Genomic DNA, 22663 nt, shown 5'->3' with positions numbered 1-22663 from the left:
TATGCTTGTTTATGTCCTTTGCCAAGTGGCTATTACAGTGCCAAACTCACAATAAGCATTCACTTAACATCGACTGATGATTGTTAGTCTGTCCTGTCTTTGGTTCTCTAAGTGAAGAAAGCAAAATGAGTCAGCCTGATATACCTGGTATATACCTAATATATCTAATTTACCTAACAGATAACTAATGTACCATATATATTTCTAATGTATACCTAATATACACTTCTTAGAACTAACGATATTTTTAAAAAAATAATGGATTAACATACTGAAAGTTTAAAATACTCTAAATGAGTAAATCTCAAAAGACAGACTAGAAATCATTAGGTGCTATAAATGGGAGGCGATAGTTAAAGGAGGTAAACTATTGAATATCATCATGTCACATTGGTTTCTAAGAGTTTCCCTTATATAGATTTACTAAATGACCAGTTCAAGGAGAATGGCTTAACAAACCAAACAGAGGTATATTTATAATAATCCCTTCCTCATAAATGATATCAATACTTTCAAAGCATATCCACAGCCATGACCTCATGTGTCCTCACAACATCCTTGTGATGGAAGCAGAAGTATTACTAGTGGTCAGTAAAACACAGATGCAAATTTCCAGCTCTGGTAATATGGCAGGCCAAGTTTATACCACCAAGAAATGAGGAATTCATTATTTTTATGATGCAGAGAAATACTGAACGATATGAGCTGAGCACAAAATAAAGGGAATTCTTCAGTTCTGGGAAGGAAGAGAAAACTTGAAGCTGAGTAATGAGCTGAGGCACTAATAGCTGTGATGGCTCTGAGGGATATGGGGTTGATTAGAGGCCCATGGGCCTGGGCTGGAGTTCTAACAACTACATGAGATAGGAGACAGAGCTACGAGATCCCACAAAGCCAAAAGATTGAACTGAGACCCTGTCGTAAAGCTGAGAACCTAGAAAAACTGCTTCTCAGTGAAAAGGAATCTAAAACCTCTGCCCACCTGACCAAGTAAGAAATAATAAAATGTGGGTCAATGGATGCTGATTAGGACTTTTCTTGTTGTCTCGGAATTCTAGCTGAAGCCCCAAACCTAAGATCAATCAGTGACAAGTACCCCTCAGGCAACAAAGGCACTGGACTGCAGGACTAACAAGTAGCTACACTGGTCCTTGACCCCTCCCTCCACTACCCCTATAAAAAGAGGACTAGAAACATGGGTGTCCTGGAGGTAGTAAGGGGTAGGATGAGGCTCAGTGTGCTTCCATCACCTTCCCTCCAAGCCAAGTGAAGTAGACACCAAAGTGAGTACCTCTAGAGACTGTGGTGCCTGCAAAGAAGAGAAACCAGCCTCCCACCAGCCTGATGCCCACTCTGGGGCACCAGGATAGAGCGCTTTTCTTGGGAAAGCACTGACTCATGCTGTTTAGAGTCTAGAGGGGGCACACGAACTAAGGATGGTGCCTCCTTCCTGTCTCGAGAATTCTACAGGGGATTTGGAGTAACTGCTGACAGAGAATGGAGAAAGGGCAACAATGGGAGACAGCCTGCAACTCCAACTTTTAACTAAATACAGTAGCCTCTACGAGGCTGAGCAGATGACATGTGAGGAGGCTAGATTTGAGCCATTGTAAAAGTATTCCACCCAAGAGGGCTGCTTCAGCAGAAAGTGGCTGTGACATTCACAAGAGGTCTGGCAGAGACCACATCACCCACATCAGGGAACTGTGTGGTATAAAGGACCCCAATAGGACCTTCAGGAACCCACAAAGGTGTCCTAAGAAAGAGCCAATATTGGAATGGCTACCATATAGTACATGAGCATGATGGCCAGCCAATGTCAGGCAAAGCAGCACAAAGGAGAAAGACTTTAGCTCTGTTTCCTCAAAGTCCCTCTCCTCTGCCCTAATCCCAGAAGTAGGGGAGGAGTGGAAGAACTAAAAGGAAAAATATAGGTCATGAGCCTCTTCCCTCATATAAATCTAAAAGCATAAGCAAGGCCTGAAGTAGTCTATGGACTTTTAATATCTGTAAAATGAGTCCTAATTATTGAAATGAGACTGTTCTAACAACTGAATGTGAGTGGAAAGCTAAGATGGGCCTGAGATGATGTGAAAAAAAATAGGAAAGGGAGATCAAAAAGAGTAGGTCTGAATGCAGCAATGGTAGAAAAATAAAAATGTTTTCTGCTTGTATGAGTCAGCCCATTCTATATACATGTTCCACTTTTCTCTGACTGAGATTCTGGGTGTGAAATTTTTTTCTCATGACAAATTAAAGCACTCTAAATCAAGAAGCTAATATTAAAAACTGTTTCTAGACCAGTGAAACCACTAAGGTTGCCCACTGGAGGCAAATGCAAAACAGCACTATGGCAACACCGCCACAATTCAGGGTGCTTAGAGCCTAATGGGAAAAAATTTCCATAAAGAAGATGGGCTCACACTCAAAATTTTTTATGTCACAAAAGGAAGTGATCCACCATCAGTAAAAGTCAGCAAATATAAGAAACAGGATAACTATTCCCCAAGGGCTGACATAGATAAAAGAATCCAAAATAGACAATAAATAACACATATTTAACATTTTTATATATATGTGTGTGTATATATATATATAATTAAATGATTAACAATCTAAAATATGAAATAGAAAACATGAAGGGAAAAACTAGACTGAAAAGAAAATCAAAAGATTTGAAAAAGAACAAAATAAAACTTTTGAAAATAAGTCATTCAAAATAAAAAGTATTTAAAGATTAAATAGAAGATTAGATATAAATAAAGAAAAAATGGTGAACTAGAAAATAGAGCTGAAAAAATTACCCAGAATGTAGCAAAGAGAAATAATAAAACAGAGGATATGAAAGAGCATTAAGAGAAAGGGTAAAATGAGAAAGATCAATACATATTTTAATAATAGAGTCCCAGAGAACAAAATAGAAACACTACAGAGAAGAGACAATATTTGAAAATGATAGAATTTTCCAGAACTGGTGAACGACAGTAATCCTTAGATTGAAGTATCTCACCAAGTCTCAAGCAAAATTTTTTAAAAATCCTGTATAAACAAAACATTGTAAAATGGCATAACACTAAAGAAAAGAGAATATCTTTTTAAAAATCAGAATATCGATTTAGACTTACAGCAGATATCCCATCGGCAACAGTAGAGTCCAAAAGATAACAAAATATCTTCAAATTACTGAAGAAAGATAATTGCTAACACAGATTTCTGTATCTGACTAACCCATCATTGAAGGATGAGGACAAAAGAAATAAAAAAGACAATTTCAAACAAAGACCGAGTAGGTTTACCACTATAGACCATTGCTTCAAAAGAACTACAAAATACGTGCTTCAATATTTAGGGGAGAAAAAAAGAAAGAAGGAAAAGAACGTAAGATGCAATAAAGCTTCCTAACAAAGACTTCCTTGGGAGTGAGTGTAACTTCTTAGTCACATCTACTGCATCTGTAAGATAAAGCACCCAATTCAAGATACCTTCTCAAGAGTTTCATACATAGAACAAGGAAACAAGATATCCCATACCTTTAAAACCCAAACTCTTTTCCTCTGGTATTGTTTTTGAATTCATACAGGCAGGTTGTTTTACACACTTCCTGCCCCAGCCCCCAAGACATTCTTCTCAGAGAAAACTTAGCTCAGAAATACTCTTTAAGCATTTGAGCCTGCACTACAATTTCCCAATGCAGATGACAGTACGTAAAGGACAAGACACACAAAGTTTTCTCCTGCTGTATTTCAATTAATTCCTTTGCAATATTCAAGTAATAACTATTTATAAATGGGGTTGAAAGAATAAACAGGCGGGCACTGCAGGTAGCAGATCACCAGACATGTAGAAGTTAAAAGAGTCAATCAAAATGCCAAAGCAAGATGTAGAAGTTCATCTCAATACAGGTCTTTTTGTGCCTAAATATGCCTGCACTTTATGATATATACTGTCTTTCAGGATTTCAAGTAAGTCACACTGTTCCTTCCTCCTCTCTGCTGCTCCTCTCTCCCTCCTTCTCTCTCGCTCTCCCTCTCTCTCCTCCTGCCTCTCCCTCTCACATGCACACACAACATGCAAATTCTTGTCAAAGAACTTGTGAGCATTTGGCCCACAAGTGTTAAAGGGACCTTTCTCCAAGCCTTTGGTTTAGAATTTCTGTTCTTTTATTTCTGAGCCTGAAAAACATAAGCTAGATGGCCTTTACTGCCATTTTATCCTCTTCAAGCAGACCATGACCTAATTATAACCACATGGGAGGCAATGACCTGTGCCTCTCCATGGGCCAAGTGTGCCTGAATGTGACTACACACTGTGATATCTGTGGCTGTCTTGAAGAAGAGCTGTGTCTACTTCTCAAGGGGACACCAGGCCCATTCCATCGCCTCACCCAACCCAAGAACATTTTTCTTCTGGTCATTTTCTTCTTTGGGATTTTCTTTTTTCCTTCATTCTATTAAAGTCAAATGCTAAAGAAATGCCTAGGACCAGTTGTCTGGAGAGTGACGGTCACTGGCATTAAGGAAAACTGTCCATGTGGACTCAGCTCGTTCCACAACTGATATTCTAGGAGGAAAACAGTGCATTCTGCCCAAGTTTCACTGGAATAGAAAAAAGGGAAAACCCCACAGCTTTCTGCTGCCCAAACTCAGCAAAAGATCGAGCTAGGGTCAGCACTGCCCTTGAGGTTCACCAGAATATGGCCAAACTCTGCAAGTAGGCTTTCCAGATGAGGCCAGACAGGGTTAAATGGCAGCCACAGGGCTGGCTATGACAATCCCCAAAGACTTTCATACCACCTTGTTCCTGGTAAGGCAGCGAGCAACTGGTACTACTAGCCAAGAAAGGCAGAGAACATACACTTCCGGGCAAAGCTCTCCTCTCGCACAGGCTCTCCCACCCCATCTATGATCAGGTCTATCTGAAGTAGGAAAGGCAGGGGATCGACACAGGGAGCTACAAGAAAGAGGTTGGACTTGAAGCCGCTGGATTGTCTATGCATTTCACCATGATGGTCAGTGAAGAGAGCCCGAGTGGAAGTGTAGGAGCTAAGCCTCTCTGCCTTGGAGACAGCAGGCCTCTGCAGCCACTGCTCCTCTACCGCCTCTAGGAAAGGCCCTCTAGTCTGCTGATACTGTCTCACAACCAGAGCCCCTGCACATGTGAAAAGGACTGGGACAGAGTTTGGGAGTGCCTCTGGTCATTAACTCCTTCCTGGACCAAGAGGAAACTCAGTGCTGCTCAGCAGGACATATTCCCATGACATTCAAAGACTGTTATCAACCTTGGCACTAAAAACTCACATCCTTTCATGAAACAGTCATGACATTTTTTCTTGATTACAGGGAAATCCAAGCACTATAAACTCAAATGGGATCCAACCTGAGATTTTCCAGTGCTTTGTAACATTTTTGTTGTAGGGTTATAAGAGGTAAGGAGATAAAGAAAAAAATAAAATGTTCCATTCTCAGAAATACAATATTTAGATATAACTATAAGGATATAAAATCACAGGGCTTAACACTTCACAAAGGCTAACAAGTTCTCCAGACGATGAGTATCATAGGTAGGGAAGCTTGGCTGGTGTGGATGGGGGTATGGGGAGATAGGGGTGGGAACAACATGAAGGCAGATTATCTCCAAGCACTTGCAATCTGAATTGCCCAGAACACTCCTTTCTACTCTTGAGACATGACTGAGGCCAGCAATGCAAGTTCCTTGTCTATGACGCCAAGATGGTCTGCAACAGCCTAATGTTTGACATCCACCTCTATACGTCCACTGATATCACCTACTTTTTTCCGTCCATGTCTCAAACACAACCTCAGATCTCTGGACCATAGGTCTGTCCTTTGGTATCAGTGCCTGGAGGATTCGGGGGGCAAAATTGTAAAGGCAGTAAAGTCTGTCTCCATATGCCTATCCTTACATGCATATGTGCACGTGCGTGCATGCGCACACATACACACACACAAACAGGCACACATATGCATCCTATTCCACCACCCTGCATCAATCCTCCTTAAGCTGCCATCATCCCCAACACCTGAGCTCATCATCTTTCTGTTTTCATGCTCTCCAAAGTAAGTCCACCCATCATCCCTTTGTACATACACTCAGACCTCAAGGGGCCAACAAGCTATTCTGATGAATAATCTGTGTAAACAGAGGCAGGCTAGAGGAGTCAGACTCCCAGCTTCTACTAAAATTCTGTGTCCTGGGACCTTCATTCCCACCAGCCATCTCAATCTCCCATCTCAACTCTGGCTTCGCATGTCTCCTTACAGAGCTAGAACCCTTTGCCTCCTTGACTTAGTTTGTACTTATTTCACTTTGCCAAACTCAATTCTAGGGGAGACTCTCTCCAGGAATGCTGTCATGCTCATACTTCCTAACTTCAGCTAGGTTCCCTCTCAGACTTGAGAACCATTAGTAATTTGTTTGACATGTCCCATTGTGTTTTCCACTGATTGTTACCTCTTCCTGTCTTTTCAAGCTCAGACTCCACTCCAGCTGCCTTCATCTCTCTCAGGATCCAGCACTCCTCTTCTGGAAACCCCAAATATCTACCTGCCAATACCAAGCTACATTTTCTCATCCTCTGCTTACCTTATTTCTGTATCTGAAGACAGAATTCTATCTCCTTGGCTAGAGTTAAACCTCTCGCTCCCGTCCCTGACCCTATTGCTTACTGCCTTCTTCCAGATATACTTCAATAGCCCCCCTCTCTTTCATTTCCAATCTCTCCTGTGCCTACAGATCCATCCTCTCTTTTTTCATTTACAGTCAAAATTCTTAAAAGAATGGTCTACATGTGCCCCCTCCCATTTCATGCACCCCATGCCTCAGCATTGTGTAGTCTGACTGCACAACAATCATTGTGAACCATTCTCAAAGTCCACTGATGATACCTAAATCATCAAATCCAGTGGGGATTTTCTCAGGCCCATCTTCCCTACTCACTGCTCCATTCAGCACTGATAATAGTGGCTGCCCTCTACCGTCCCACAGTGGCAAGCCTCTCCTCCCACTTCCCTGACCACTCTGGCTCTGTCTCCTCTATTTTATGCCCTTCCTGTCTTTTCAAGGCTCCATCTTCAACTCCTTCATCATTTCCTTCTGTCTCTCTAATAATTTCATCTATTCCCAGAGCTTCAAACATAACCTTTAAAAATAACTCTAATTCTATATGTATGCTGAGTATCTTCCATTGGACCTCCAAATCCACCCTCTACCTTTCCCATCTAGATAACAGCAAAAGGCCCCCTTGTCTTCTGGCTTTCGTTGAGAAAAATCTCATCTTCCCTCTCATGCCTGGATTACGGCAAAAGCCTCAGAACTGTCCATCTATCTACAGTCTGAGCACCTCCACTTTATCCTCTACCCTGCTGCCTCACTAGTCTTCTGGAAGAGCAGCTCTTATCACATCCATCCCACTTTAAATGGCTCTCCATTGCCTACTAAATAGGATGCAAACTCTTCAGCACAAAACAAGGGCTCTCTACATGTTCTCCTTTTCCTACCATTCCAAGCTTCTTTCCTATTTCTCCCATACACATAACCTGAGCTCTAATGAAACTCAACTCATGATTTCTTTACAATTCAATGCATACGCCTATCAACACATTATTGACTACACCGTTCTTTGTGTTGGGAATGCCCATGCTTCCTCTCTACCCTATTTCTGTCCACCCTTCAAGGTTCAGCTACGTTACCACCTTCATATATGCTTTCTCCATTTATTCCATATGACTATATTACTCTCCTTCTTTAAATCTGTGAGCCTTTCATCTTTACTTCCTTGTATATTCTAACTTTTATTATAGGTGGGTGTCTATGTGTTTTACTATAGTATGTGAGTGCATATCTTACCTCCTACTAGACTATACACTTGCTAAAGGGATAATTGAGGGGCTGTAACCTTGAAGGTCTCCTTGAATCAAGAGATTCTATGAGCAAATTGCCTTACATATAGCAGATGCTCAATAACTTTCTGTGAAGACTAACCATCCCAATTCTGGTAAGGGTAAAAACAATTTAGGATTATTTCATCACAAGTGGGATGAAATACTCCATATTCAGAGACATTTCACAGTCAATTTATCCTGGGAAAAGGCTTATCTCCGAGTCTTTCAGACAGCTGGACATAGGTCAAAATCTTTGCCTTTTAAACAATTGAAAAACAGAGCCACAAGATCCTATCCACTGCAGACCAAATATGAGATCTGAGTCACTGTAATCCCCTTGGCTGTAGAGCTCAGATCCCCCAGATGTCTTGGGTAGCCAGACATGGCGACAGAGGCTTTGACCTTGAAGAAACTCTGTGCAACATTTCAGCTCTGGACAGTGGCCAAGACACCTCTATACACAGGACCAGGGAAGAGATGCAAAGGCAGAGTCCACAAGGGATGTAGTTACCAATAGCTGGATCGAACTAAATGTATCCACCTTCGAAGTACCTGACCTGCATTTCTGTCTTAGCATACTGAACTCTGCTAATCTGAGAAATACACACACGCGCGCGCACGCGCACGCGCACGCACGCACGCACACACACACACACATTTGGTTGGCCTAAGTGAACAAACCAATCATAGAGGTGGATATAGAGCAAAAAGATGCACAGGCTCATGCAGGTTCAGCAGACATGAAGCTTTGAGATCTGTACATAAGTTAGGACACAGTACCCTAACAGATGATACGGTCAGGCTACAAAAGAGCATAGACCAAAACCTAAGAAATGGTGGTTCTAGTCTATTCTGTCACCAAAAATCTATCCAACTCTAACAGGATTCCTGTAAGGAATAAATAACATATGTGAGCCCACCAAGAATAAATATATGATAAAGTCTAATATGCAATATTCTCTCAAAAAAGAAAAAAGTCTGACTAGTTTTTTTTCCTTCCCCAGCCAAGCGAGTTGTTCAAATTCTCTAAGTCCAATTTCCTCATCTGAGAAAACAGGAGTAATAAAACTTGTCCTACTACTTAACTGGATTTTTTTAAAGAACAGATGAAATAGTATAGCAGTCCCCAGCCTTTCTTGAACCAGAGACTGGTGCAATTATGAAAATCTAATGCCTGATGATCTGAGGTGGAGCCGAGGAGATGATGCTAGTGCTGGGGAGCAGATGCAAACACAGATGAAGCTTCACTGGCTTGCCGCTCACCTCCTGCTGTGTGGCCCGGTTCCTAACAGGCCAAGATATAAAAAGGACTTAAAAGGTATTTTAAAACAATTGAAGTGTAAGATGATGTTATTACTTTTAGGTAAAACAATTACGAAAAATAAAAAATAGCCAACATAAGTTTGGAAAGGGGCTTCCTGAGTCTCAAATTGGGATATCGGTCACCAGCTCAGGCCCCACCAAGGGTTCCACCTTGCTCACCCACTCTTCTCTCTTCCTCTCCTCCCTCTTTTCCTGATTCTCTCTCCTGCTGCTTCCTTTTTCTTTGTTTTTGCCCTCCCTTTCCACACTTTAAATGTGTGAGCGAGGAGTAGGCAAGAGCTGTGGGACACGGCTCTCCCCACAGGCAGCTCCAAGGTTGGGAGGCAGAGACCCCTCACCAGCCAGGCCACTCTGCCCTCCTCTAGCACTGGCACACAGCAGCCACTGAGGAGGACTCAGCGCAACCACATGCCAGGGAGCCATCCTCTTCCAGGGTCTCACTGAATGCCAGACTGGACACCTCTGTCCAGGTGCCCCTGGACTAGACAAACAGGCAGATGAAGAGACAGAAACATACAAAATAGCTTTTTCCTGTCAAACACTCACTTCTTGTCGAGTTACAAAGCCCAGTCAGCACAGAGGTGAACACTGAACTTGATCTAGAGAACTTCATTATTTTTGGAATAGAGGTAGCATCAGTCACTCCTCAACAAAAGGTAGCTGCTAGGCTGTTAAGCACCTAATTAAAGTTGAATTTCTGATACAGGCACTGGGAGCCCAAAGAAAATACCAGACCCTCATTACTGACAATGAAATCTTCTAATACTATATTCTGGTCTACACAGGATTCAAGCTTGGGAAGCCACACAAAGAAATGGGCTCTTATAACTAAAAAGTCATAATTCGGACCCAGCAATTCCACACCTAGGTATATGTATACCCAAAATCATTATAAACAAGAACTTAAACGGATACTGATATGCTAATGTTTATAACAGCATTATTCACGACAGCCAAAAGGTGTCCATCAACAGATGAATGAACAAAAGGTGGTATATACTTACAATAGAACATTATTCAGCCATGAAAAGGGATGAAGTTCTGACACGTGCTACAACATGGATAAACCTTGAAAACCATATGCTAAGTGAAATAAGCCAGACATAAAAGGACAAATAATTGTGTGATTCTACTTCGGTGAAATAACCTAGACTAGGAAAATTTACAGTCGCAGAAAGTAGATTAGTTGTTACCAGAGGCTGGGGAGAGGGAGGAAGGGGGAGTTATTGCTTAGTGGTTACTGAGTTTCTGTTTGGAGTGATGAAAAGGTTTTATAAACAGATAGTGATAGTTGTACAACATTGTGAATATAATTAATGCCACTGAATTGTATATATTTAAGAATGGTTAAAATGGCAAATTTTGTTATATATATTTTTACTACAATAAAAAAAAATTAATGGCCATAATTCACATCAACTATCAATAGATAAGACTTAGAGATTTAGCTTTACCGAGATAGTTAAAAGAAATCCTAAAAACACATTTCACGTAACTGAGAGTACTTAATCTCACCTACAAATGGCACTCGGGTCCCAAACTAATCTCACGTGCTTCCTTTTAACTCCATCAGACATCATATAGATTGTCACAACATACCTAGATCTGAGATGCATAAAATGTACTGCCAGCAGTTAGACTACACAGGTGAACTTAAATTGTAGAGTTATTGTTGCTGTCAATAATACACAAATATCCATAGAAATAGAAAATAAATTAATGGTTGCCAGGGGCTAAAGGGAGCAGAGAATGGAGAGTAACTGCCAGTGGGTATGGGGTTTCTTTTGTGGGGTGATGAAAATGTGCAGGAATTAGACAGTGATAATGATTGCATAGCCCTGTAAAACTACTAAAACCCATTGAACTGTACACTTTAAAGGGTGACTTTAACGATATGTTAATTATATCTTCACAGAGATATATTTAGGAAGGAAGGAAGGAAGGAAGGAAGGAAGGAAGGAAGGAAGGAAGGAAGGAAGGAAGGAAGAAAAAAGGAAGGAGGAGGGAGGGAGGAGGAGGAGGGAGGAGGAGGAAGAAGGAGGAAAAGGAAGAGGAGGAGGAGGAAGAAGGAGGAGGAGGAGGAGGAGGAGGAGGAGGAGGAAGGGAGGAAGAGGTTGGATGTCCGAACAGGCATGAAGTTCAGAAGCTCAGCTTGCATGGATGGTCCCCCAAACTCATCAGAATGTTGTTTAAGAATGAAGAGTATCTATCTTCTAGGAGGAAATTCCTGAGAGTACACTGCAAGAATAGGTGGTAAAGCAAGGCCACACCATGAAGTGGTCATCTCAAAGCCAAGACTCACTGATCTAGGTCTTCAGTTAAGGTCTCCAGAGAGATCTGAAGAACCAAAAAGGGCCCGGGGAGAAACCACGAGAATAAGTGAATATCTAGGGAACGGGACTACAGAAGAGGCATGTAGAGTGACCACACAGTAGCCATCAAGGAAGAACAGCGTTCAGCCATTTATCCATGACCAGCAGACACCAGTTTCCATGGAACAAAGCCAAGCAAGGTTCCACGAGGCTAGCTCAAGGTAGTTTTTTCCAAGATGGACAGACAATGGGTTCTTCTTACTCCTCTTCCCCACATGAAGAAATAATAGAAGGAATAAATGCTTTGAAAGTCTAAAAGACTTGGATTTAATTTCCAGCTCCAATACTGTCTGGGTGACCTTGGCCAGATTACTTAAGGTCTTTGGTCCTCAGTTTCCCTATCTGAAAAAAATATATCATTTTTCAGAACTGACATAAGGACGACATGATATTAAGTGCATGGAGCACTCAGAACATTGCTGGAGGCATAGCAGGCATTCAATAAGTGGTGGTTATTACTCCTGCCCCATTCTAGAAATACAAAATGATAGATGTTATTCTTCAATATAGTTTATTTTTTTTAATAAAAATGAAAACGTGATGGCTCCACAGATCATAGGACCAGAGAATTGGAAGGGGAGGACAGCTGGTGTATGGAGCAAGGTGCTCACTTAAATACAAGTTTCCAAGCACACTTTTGATGACAAGATTCTTTTTGCTTTAGAAAACTAAAGGCTAAACTGTCACTTAAGGTATGAAATTAAAGCCCTTCCCTATTTTGATAAGTATCTCAAGATGTTATATGGAACAGTTCCCTTTCTTTATCTACAAACCTCCAGAACTTCTGCCATAAAAGTTAGTTTATTGTCCACAGCCAAGATTTAGATCTGAAGCAAAGTTTTATTTTCCAGGCAGTCTGTCCTTCTGTACTGAGGGGTTGTGCTTAAGTTTGGGGGATTCATATCAGAAAGGGGAGAGTTTGTTTGCCCAAGTGGTGTCCTTCCTGCTCTCAATGGACCTATTTCTGGATATTCAGACCATCAAAGAACTTCTGACCAGTCTGGCTTTGGACTTTAGGCTGAAGGCAGGGAGTCTTGTGGACTTTAGGCTGACGGCAGGGAGTCAGCTATGAGAAGACGGCAGCATGGCAGTGGACAGCTGCTTGGCATAAGGGAGACGTGCAGTCCAAATGATCCCACAGTCCTGGGATCCTACTAGCCCCAGGATGGTTGACAGTTGTCAAGAAAATCAAAATACCAGGTCTCTCTTGACTGATTTTTCACTTCTTCCTTGATCATTCTGGTATCAGCCAGAGCATCTCAGATTCTGTTTCTCTTTGTTTTACATTTCCATCCTTGAAATTGCAAATAATGCCAGCCATCCAACATGTACAAATTTGTTTGAAATGCTTTGAAAGTTGTTTCATGGTGCTGCTCTTTCAAACTTGAGTCCTCTGCTCTCTGATAAGAATAGCTGATATTTGCACAGTGATTTACACTTAGTCTCCCATTTAGAGCCTCATGGATGCCCTGTAAATTTGACTGGCTAAGGAATATTATCTCCATTTTATGGATGAAAAAGATGAGACATGACTCTTTCAAAATTTTCAGAGAAAGAGATCAAGTCAAAGAATGTGACTCCAGTCACTTTCCTAGCTGTAGTCTTATTTATTTTCATTTCATTTTTTTTTTTTTTTTTACTTTTGCTAACTAACAACTTTGAAAGGTTTTAGACCAACATGGATTATTTTGGAAGGAAAAATATATATAAATGACTGAACATGACACAATGGTTACAAAGTAAATAGAGCTTAATTGAGTAATCAAGTCAACATTTCTGCCCACAGGCGATACGGAGAAGAACGTTCATTTACTGTCTGGATTTTGGCTTGGTTCTCTAAAGGACAGGAGACGAGATTATTTTATTTTCCTTTTAGCTAGGTTCAAGCGGGCAGCACCAAGTGTAGCTGAGTGTATTAAAAGAAACCCCTGTTGGCAAATTGGCAGCTTGAATATTTCATGAAATTATCGCAACACTCTGTTCTGAAATGGTGGCTTCCTCCAGGGAACTCAAAGGCCACATCTCTAAACGAAGTCTGGCTTGTGCCTCTGTCTTAAAGACAGAAACCAAGTCAGCTTCAAAGGCCTCCTGGTTTCTGGGAGACGATTTATGAGTACCAAACAAGTCAGGCAATGAACACGTGAAGGGTGATGGGAATGTCAGAGGCAGGTCCTAGATGAATTCCCTTCCATGTGCTGAATCTAAGCCACCCCTCCTTATTTTTAATTTAATGTCTCCTGGGAAGAGGTAAGGAAGCAAGGAGAAGCCTTTGTTCTTCCAACTCAGGTACAATCCATGACAACCTGTCCTCTGGCCAGCAGCAACCTAAATGTCCCCACTGTTTCTATCCTGCAGTTAATCTCTGTCTCCCCACTGTCACCAACAGCAAAGCTAACCAGTACACAAGGAACGCCCAGCAGCTTGCCAAGAGAAGTCCTAGAACACAGTCTGGCCTCGCATACTCCACTCTCTCTAAAGGGCTGAAACCAGCCTAGATTGGAGCAGAAAGGAAGTGAGCAAATAAAAAAGGCTTTGGGGGCATAACCATTTGCAGACAGAACAACAATCTGAATTTTGATAGAGTTCTTTATGGACATGTATTAACTTTTACTTCATAGTCTGAAAAATTATTTTTAAACCTTCCCAAGGGTAGGTACCCCTACCCACCTCCACTCTCAGAAATACTTTTAAGCCAATACAAAGGTGGGGTTGGTGGGGAGGAAGAACAGTGAAAGGGTAAGATGTTTACTAAACAAATTTTAACCAGAAACACTAAGCAATGCTAAGAGGGTTTAATATGTACCAAGTGTGGTAAAGAGAAAGCAGGAGGGAAAAGAGACTGAAGAATTTGTTTTCTGTCACATCCCTGCCTGAGTGACTGACTCTTTAGAAGTCTCTGCTTTCTCAACTGTAAACAGTTTGTCCCTATGGTTCCTTTCACCCATAAGATGTTCTGACCCTAAAAAGTAAATTCCCATAGAGATATTACATTTATTCTATGTCTGTTTGACAAGCCCTTCAAAGCACAGGAGTCTAGAACCACCCCCTCATACATATACATGCACACACATGCAGAGTACAGGACAAGACCATTTCAAAGTGAACATGTTATGGAGAGCATGGTTTGGTGGGGTTTTGGAAAGAGGAGAGACTGATGGATTTAGGCTTCTTGCCAGTAAACCCTCCTTTTCCTCATCCTGTGTTCAAAACCAGATTAACTATTCCTTTAGTTCTCTTGGTCTCTGGGGAAGTAAGGGCCTATTTTCAACCTCGGTTTGATTCCTGAGATCCAGGCCCAAACTGCTCTCCTTATGTCCCTTCAATCCCAACTTAAATTGAATTCAGTTCCGCATTGGTAACTGTGTTCCCCAAATTACCGCACAGACACCCCCAGGTAGCTGGGCCTCTTCCTGCATTCCTCCATCTCCCTCCAGCCCCCGCTCCCTAAAGCTACCAGCCATTTCACAGCCCTGCCTCTTGGGGAGGCCCTCCTGGCCTCCCACCCACACAATATGCTCGGCCAGAGCTGCAGCAAGGGTCTCAGGGGTCCCAAGGCTCCAGGGAAGCTGAGACTCCTCTCCAGTTCCCTTCTTGCCTTAAGCAGCTGCCTCCAAGTGTTCCTAAAGCCTAGCGGGAAAGAGTAAGGTCTGCTGAAATGTGACATTGGGTCAATGAACCCCGATCTTGAACAAAAAGCACCACATCTTGGAATTAAGACACAAAGAAGATCTCTTGATAGCGCATTGGTTTTAGGTTCGAACAATCACATTAATTACTTTAGCCCTCCATTTTGCTCTTTCTGTGTTGGGTCCCATTAAAGTATACATGCCTGGCTTTCACACAGCAATGAAAGATGTTGCATTTTCCCAGAGGGATCCTGTCACTTTTTCTTAATATAGTACCTAACCTTGAGATACATGTAAACAGGTGTTTACTAAATTATTTTAATAATGACAGTCATGGCTTGGAGTGTTGTTTCATTACCAGAATGTTTAGCACTCATGTTGCTAAATATTTAGCACCTGATATTTTGCAAAACAATTCCCCATGCCTTTTTTATCAGTCTTCTGCTCTTCTCCACAGTGCCCGTCATTAACTTAGGCAACAGCGAGGACAGACTCGAGAAACAGACGAAATCAGTGTGATTATTTTGCTAATTATTCTTGTTGTTAAGTCTCCAGGTGTTTCCCAAACAATCTATCTGTTTTCCTTAGTCCACATTAGAAAATAAAAATCGTCCCCCGATTTTGAATGCTGAGCACTGATTTCAGAGTCCCTGAAGGAACAGTTGGGAGGACGCTGGCTGACCTGTAACTACTGTATAACAAATAGCTGCAACACCAAGCAAGAAGAATTACTGTAAAAGGAAGAAAGTGCTGTCAGCCACTCCCTCACCCCTTAATACAGTGGTAAGGGTTTCTCAGACCTCATAGAACTTACCACAACAAGTAAGAAAGCCAAGTGAAGAAAGGAATAGAAAAGAAAACACCAGGAGATGGAAAACATCACTGAAAATTAGAACAAATCTCAGTTACTTCCTAACCCAGGTCTTGGGAGCTGTTCTGCCATTACCCAGCAGGAGACCAGCCAGAGTCATAAACAGAAATCAGCTGTGAAGTGTACCCAGTTGTTTTTGTCTTTTTCCCTAATAAAGTAAGGAAAATATCTTCCTGCCTTTGAGCCAACAAGCTTTGTAACCCTATAGGTTAGGGTTTCCAGATCCCAAATTTCGGGTCGCCTCATGCTCCACTGGGCTTGGGAACCACTGGCCCCTCTGGTTACTAAACCATAGTAAATCAAGGAGAAAATTAATACACAGCCATAACGAGTTCAGCTAATCACCCAAAAGGTTCCCTCAAGGCTCTGCAGGATACTGTCTATGCTAGAGGTCAACAGAAGTCTGAGGGAAGAGTGTGCAATAGAGTGGGAGAAATTCAAGGTGGGTTTTCATTACCAGAGGGCGGCAAGGTCACTGAGGAACTCAGTCATACTAGAGGGCCCTCCAGTATGTGTGGTGGCATGGGGACACACACTGGTCTTTGGGGTTCTCTGCACAGGGTCAGGTGTGGACATGACGAAAGAGGCACAGCAGACAGGAAATTCTCTCCAAACCCTCCGGACATCTCTCCTCACCAAACCAGACATGACTGCCCCTTTCCTGACTCCTAAGCCCTGGAGCACCACCTACTGGGAGAGGCAGAAACCACAGCCACTTTAGGTCTTGCTGGGTCTGCATTCATTGCTTCACGCAGGCAATGCATTCAGTCAGTCATGTACTAAGGGCCTACAATGAGCCAGGGCCTGTGTAAGAAGTGGGGATAAAAAGGTCAGCAGGGCCTCAAAACTCCCATTCAGTAAGCTCCTCGGACTCCTTGAGTCTGGGTCTTATGCACAGAAGAATCCACCTTAGGCAGTTTTAAGTCAAAGAGAAAATTAAATGAAGAGTCCCAAGTCATCATCAAGAGTCTGGAGAGAGCCCCAGGGGCTACTGGCTCACCATTTTGTTCGCAGAGTACTATCCCTATAGCACCTACCTGCAGAAAACAATTCTCCACCGAATAGGAGGTAGAAATGGCCAGTCTTAGGGGACTGCATTACCAATATTCCTCTCTGCAACACACTGGGTCCCCAAAGTGCATTAGGTTCTTGTGTAATCTATTTTAAAAAGCTTTTCCTTAGTGTGTGTGTGTGTGTGTGTGTGTGTGTGTGTGTGGGCACACACTTAAACAATGTTAGCATGTGATCTATGGAAATAATGAATAATTGATTCTTGTAATATAGTCTATTATATAGTATTCTGATATGCTAGTAAGTATCTGAGCAACACCAGGAACGATATTTTGAACCTTAATAGCCCTTTTTCTCCAGTTTCCTCTATGCAGTATCCAGAGAAAGAGAAGCTAATGTCACACTTTCTTTAACCTGCACAAGCTGAGGTGCAAGCAACATTGTCCTTTGTTTGTAAAGAGAGTTAACTGTGATCGTTATTATTATGACTTTATTATGATGATTACTATTCTGTTGTATTGCTAAGTAGTTAAAAGGAAAGCATGGTGTGTCTTCCACTCCCAGAACACATGTTTCTGCCCTCTGCCTTGTCTCCAGCAGATTAGGGACATACTGATGTTTTATTTGTTAAATGGTTTACTATTAAGAAACTCATTTGCTAGCTGGCGTCTGCAATGGAAAATCATCCCAGAAAAGTGGGAGGCTGGCATGGGACCAGAGCAGATAGGGTACGAAAGGTGAGGCAAGGCCCACGTGAGCCACTCCCGGCTTGAAACCCGGGGTCAAAAGCCCTTCAGGGGTCCTCTAGGCTGTTCTGATGCGCTGACCACCAGCCTCCATACCCCAACCCTCAACACACACACACATACACACCCCTGAAAAACTGGAGGAGAAAGGGCTGATGCATTCAGTGCCTTTGAGCCTGTCAGGAAGAGAAGAATGTAAAGCCCCACCACTGGCAACTTTGCTGGTTTTCGACTCTGGTTTGTCACCATCACTGATCTGAGGTAATCATTTGGCTTCTCCTCTCTCTCCTGAAACTCTAACCCTCAATTATGTTTCATTGCCCCTTTGGTTATTAAGTCAGAGCAACCCTTTCCTTGTAAATATTCATGCTCTTCCAGGTCTGCCTCTCCCCACCTTCGTCACCCTCCTCTTCTCCCACCAAAAACCTGGACAATGACAAAGACCAAGGATGGGAAATGGAAAGGAGACAGGGATCCTGGTGCTCTTTCACCTGAGAACTGCATCCAGGAATGGAGGCAAAACTGCTCCTGTGAATTATATAATCACTGCAGCTTCAACCAAGAGAACTGGAATTCAGGTTGCCATAGTGTTTGTTAGCATGTTGCTGGAAAGGCAGAGCTCCCGGCCCTGCTCCCTTGCTCCCTTTCCCTCCATCTTCCTCACAAACCTCTCCAGGGTCGCCTCCTACTTTTAATGTCTGCTCCCTGCATTTGTGTGTGGGGAGGGGGCAGCTGGGGAACAAAGAGGCAAAAAGAAGGAAGAAAAAGGGCTAAGAAGGGGTTTATCCCATACTAAAAGGAGACCTTGTAAACTATTTAAGATTATTGTGAATAATTATTAAAATTAAAATTATTAAGTTAATAATAATTATTACCACAGTATCCTACCATTGTTAGTATAGTAAAGGTCAATACTACTGAGTGCTCCTCTTCCAGGCTGCTTACACTGAGGTGAGACCCTGGAGGGGAGAAATCTTCACAAATATCACCCTTTCCTTTGTGTCTCTCATTCCCTACCTCCTAATCCATTCACTACTCATCAGCTAGGAAGGGGACAGGGGAACAGGTGAGGGACCGGGCATGGGGTAGAGAAATCCAGGGACAGAAGCTGCCCTTGTGACCCCCAAAGCCCTGGCTCACCCTAGAATCCGTGACCCTTGACAAAATTCTTTCTACCAAAAGAGGCCCAAATCCCCACACTGCCATCCAAAGCAGAGCAACAACTGGCCACCAGGATGGACGGAGACCAGGCAGGTAGGGTGCCTCTGGCTCTGAAGGGTAGGGGCACTGTCCCCAAATTGTAGAGATGGGGCAAAAGGGAGGAGGCTGGGGAAAAAAGAAACATGGAGACAACCCCTCCGCTACGCTGGTCCTCGGAGGATCACTTAAAGTATCCCAGGAAGTAACAGGACCAACTGCGACAGGTATTCAGGAGGAAGAGACTGAAGAGTGTAAATACGGGAGGCTTGGGAAACTAGGAAAGAAAAGGGAGCGACTACACCCAAAGAGACAGAGAAAGCATGGAGAACAGACAGGAGGCTGCCACACTCCAGCAAGACCACCCCTCTACACTCCATCTTGACCTTAATTGCTGAGCAATGCCAAAAAGCAATCGCTTGTTAATAAGGGCGGGGGGAGGGGGGGCGGAAGGAGAAAGTTTCCAAGAAGTGGAGAGTTACCTGAAAGCCCATCCCCCTCACAGGGGGAGCTGGTGACACTTGATGCGAAGGATGGAGATGCTTGGAAAACACTGGGCAATAGTGTGCAGCCGCGTGAGCTCGGCACACCCTTTTATTTCCTTAACCATGAAAAAGCAAAGCCCACACACCGCCCGAATTCTAACCGCTTACATCCTCAGGTGCTAGCTCACATGCGGGTGCGAATAAGAACACACCGGGCGTGGGCACCCTCGGGGTCAATGGCAGTGGAGAGGTGGGTGTGTGTAGGTGGGCCGGGGAGAGAGGAGATGGAGAGGGAAAGAAACTGGAGAAAAGGAGAGAGGCACCGAGACTTGCATCTGAACCCCTGGCCCCCACCCGCCACACGCAGCGCGCTACACAGGGCCGGGGCTCCTGGAAGCGAGTGGGACGCCCGGCCGCGGCCCGGGCGCGGGGCCGGCCTGGTGCGGGGTGCGCGCGCGCGCGCTCCCAGCCGCGCCCGGAGCCAGGCGAGGGACCCCGGCTGACGGGGCTCGGAACAGCGGGGCTCGGCGGCGCTAGCGGCCCCTCCCCCACGCACGGCCGGCCGGGCAGTTGGGCTCTCCAGGCAAACGCGAGAAAGCGAGGCAGAAGCAGACACTTGGGGAACTTTTCCCCCTCGCCTGGAATTTCATAGGAAACACATGCGCCGGAGAAGCCGGCACAGGAGGAGGGGGGGAGGGGCGGGAATTTTCCGCTCCGTCTCACGGGGTTCGGGCCCCGGTCCCACCGGTCTGGAGAGGCGGAGGGGCCCCGGGCAACTCCATAGGGACCGGCCCCGGGGCCGCGGGGCCAGCCGGAGCTGGGCGGGGAGGGCGGGAGCTCGCGCTGGAGCCCCGGCCGAGCGGCGGGGCCAGCCTTACCTTGGTGGTTTTCCTCTGGGATGTACATCCTCGTGTTTTCATTGACCATTGACCAAAAATTGTGTTAAAAGGAGAAGCAGCCACAAAGAGAGAGAAATGTCAAAACACCCCCCAGCGGGTCTGGATTAATCCCTCCTCCTCGGTCGGCGGCTTTCGTGCAAAATTCAAGGAAGCCGTGGATCTGCGGTATTTCTTCTTCCCTTCTGATGATTACCTGATTCCCATTATTGCATCGAACACCAAAAACTGATCCTTTCCACTACTGCCTCCTTGAGTGAAATTGTAATGCATCCTCAGTACATCCGGGCCCCTTCCAAGAATTTAACACCGCACCTCTGGCGGCTACACCGTTTGAAAAAATAAACCGAGAGAGGCAGCGCGAGAGGAGGCGGAAAGGAGGGGCGAGGGGAGCGATGGACCCAAGACGGGGAGCGAGGGACGCCCGGGCCAGCAGGGGCTGAACCGTCTGCGCCGCTCCTGGCCAGTCCTCCCGAGGCCCCGGCTCGGCTCTTTTCTGTCAAGAAGCTCCAGCAACTCCTGAGGCGCGGGGGCAGGAAGAGACGCCGCCGCTCCGGGCCGCGCCGCGCCGAGCGCCGTTCTGGCAGGAGCTGTTTCTGCAGAGGCAGCGAGAGGGAGACACGGGGCGCGCGAGAGCGCGGCGCTCACCGCCTCCAGCCCAGCCCGCCGCCGCGCCCGCGCCCGCGCCCTCCCCGCCCGCCCGGCGCGCTGGAGGCAGACGCGCTGAACGCTTCCAGATGTGGCGCGGCGGCGGCGGCGCGCAGGGACCGGGCGCACGACGCAGGGCGCACGGCGCGGACCGAGCCCTCAGTGAACACCCGCTCGGCCTTCGGCCGCGCGGGCGAGCCAGCCTGACTGCCCACATGACGTCAAGGGGCGAAGGCGAGGCGCGGGCCCGGGGAGGGGGCGGCGGGGGGCTGCGTGTAGCGCCCCCCGGGGACTGGGCGTAGGCAGACCGTGGGCGCTGGCGGGGTTCGCGAGCGCCGCGCCGACACGTCCTCTCCCACCCCCGCGCCTGGCCGCCTCCATCCCCCAACCCCGGTTGTCCTCGGCGGCACCGGCGCGTCCCTTCGCGGCCGTCCACGACGGGAAGGCCTCTGTGAGCGGAATTCCAACAGAGGGGACCACAATCTGCCCAACTAGCAGAGTCTCTTTGCAGATCCGGCCACTGAACAAAACAGCAAAATGAGCCCTAATTCCGTGATTCTATCTGATCAATTATAATCAGAGCGGTTGTAGAAGTGACATACAGAGGCGAAGATGGGAAGAGGGGAGGGGAGAGAGAAAGGGCTGGAGGGCGGAGCCTCGTAGGCAAGGCAGTGGTGCCCAGATGTCTGAATAGATTAATAGACCCAGGTTTTCTAATTCCTTGGAGGCAACCGAGCACGTGTTTACTAGGATATCCTTACCTACTTCTCTTAATTATTTTTGCAACTCTGGCAGGAATCTATTGAGCGCCTTTCCTTCCAGGAGAAGCAAACATTTCTCTCCATCTCATTGCAGCCACAGCAAGTTCCGCGGCACCCCCTGCAGGCCCCGGCTCCTCTAGAGTGGGCTTCTAAGCCCTAATAGAGGAGCCTACAACTCGACCTTTCTGCCCTCAGACCTCCCCACCTCCCATCTATACTCATTCCCTGGGTGATCCTATCCGTCTCCATGGATTTAAGCAGCCGTTTATATCAAATTTGTATCTCCTGTCCAGACCTCTCTTCCTGAATGCCAGGCTACACAGCCAATCTCAGTCTCCACTTAGGTGTCCGATAGCTCAAACCTAACATACACAAACACTGAGTTTCTTTTTTTTCTGTGCAAACTTGCTCCTCACACAGCCTCCCCCATCATATTTCATGGGGCCAAAAACGCGAAATCGTTCTTGACCCCTTTCTCTCATCCACCCACATCTAATCCTTCAGGAAATCTTGGTTCTACCTTCAGATAAATTCACTTCTCATTTCCTCTGCTGCTGCCTCCGGGTCTGAGCCGACATCTTCCTTCACCTGGGTTTGTGCAGAGGCTGCTCTTCCTGGTCTCCCCTCCCCGCCCTTCCCATGGTTTCTTCTCTACAACACTCAGAGTAATCCACATAAAATGTCACATCACAGCACTACTCTGCTCAGAGCCCTCCAATGGCTCCCATTTTACTTAGGAAAAGCCAAGGTTTTTAGAGCAGCCCTCATGAACCTGCAAGAGGACCCACATGAACAGCTGTGTACGACTTCTCTTGTTCTCTCCTAC

At 45.1% G+C, this 22663-nt stretch overlaps 1 protein-coding gene across 3 annotated transcripts in view; it reads right to left on the bottom strand.

Moving 5' to 3' along the window:
* The window catches only part of CACNA1C (calcium voltage-gated channel subunit alpha1 C), a 611706-nt gene extending 590620 nt beyond the window's left edge, over positions 1–21086 (bottom strand). For all 3 annotated transcript variants that reach the window (XM_039869216.1, XM_039869218.1, XM_039869219.1), the window contains exon 1: positions 20411–21086. In XM_039869216.1, the coding sequence (XP_039725150.1) occupies positions 20411–20459 (49 nt within the window). In that variant the 5' untranslated portion in view covers positions 20460–21086. The remainder of the gene's footprint in view (positions 1–20410) is intronic.
* Positions 21087–22663: the final 1577 nt, after the last annotated feature.

The sequence above is a fragment of the Pteropus medius genome, unplaced genomic scaffold (assembly GCF_902729225.1).
Source record: "Pteropus medius unplaced genomic scaffold, Ma_sr-lr_union100, whole genome shotgun sequence".
Classification (NCBI taxonomy): domain Eukaryota; kingdom Metazoa; phylum Chordata; class Mammalia; order Chiroptera; family Pteropodidae; genus Pteropus; species Pteropus medius.
This window is presented reverse-complemented; position numbering and strand designations above follow the sequence as displayed.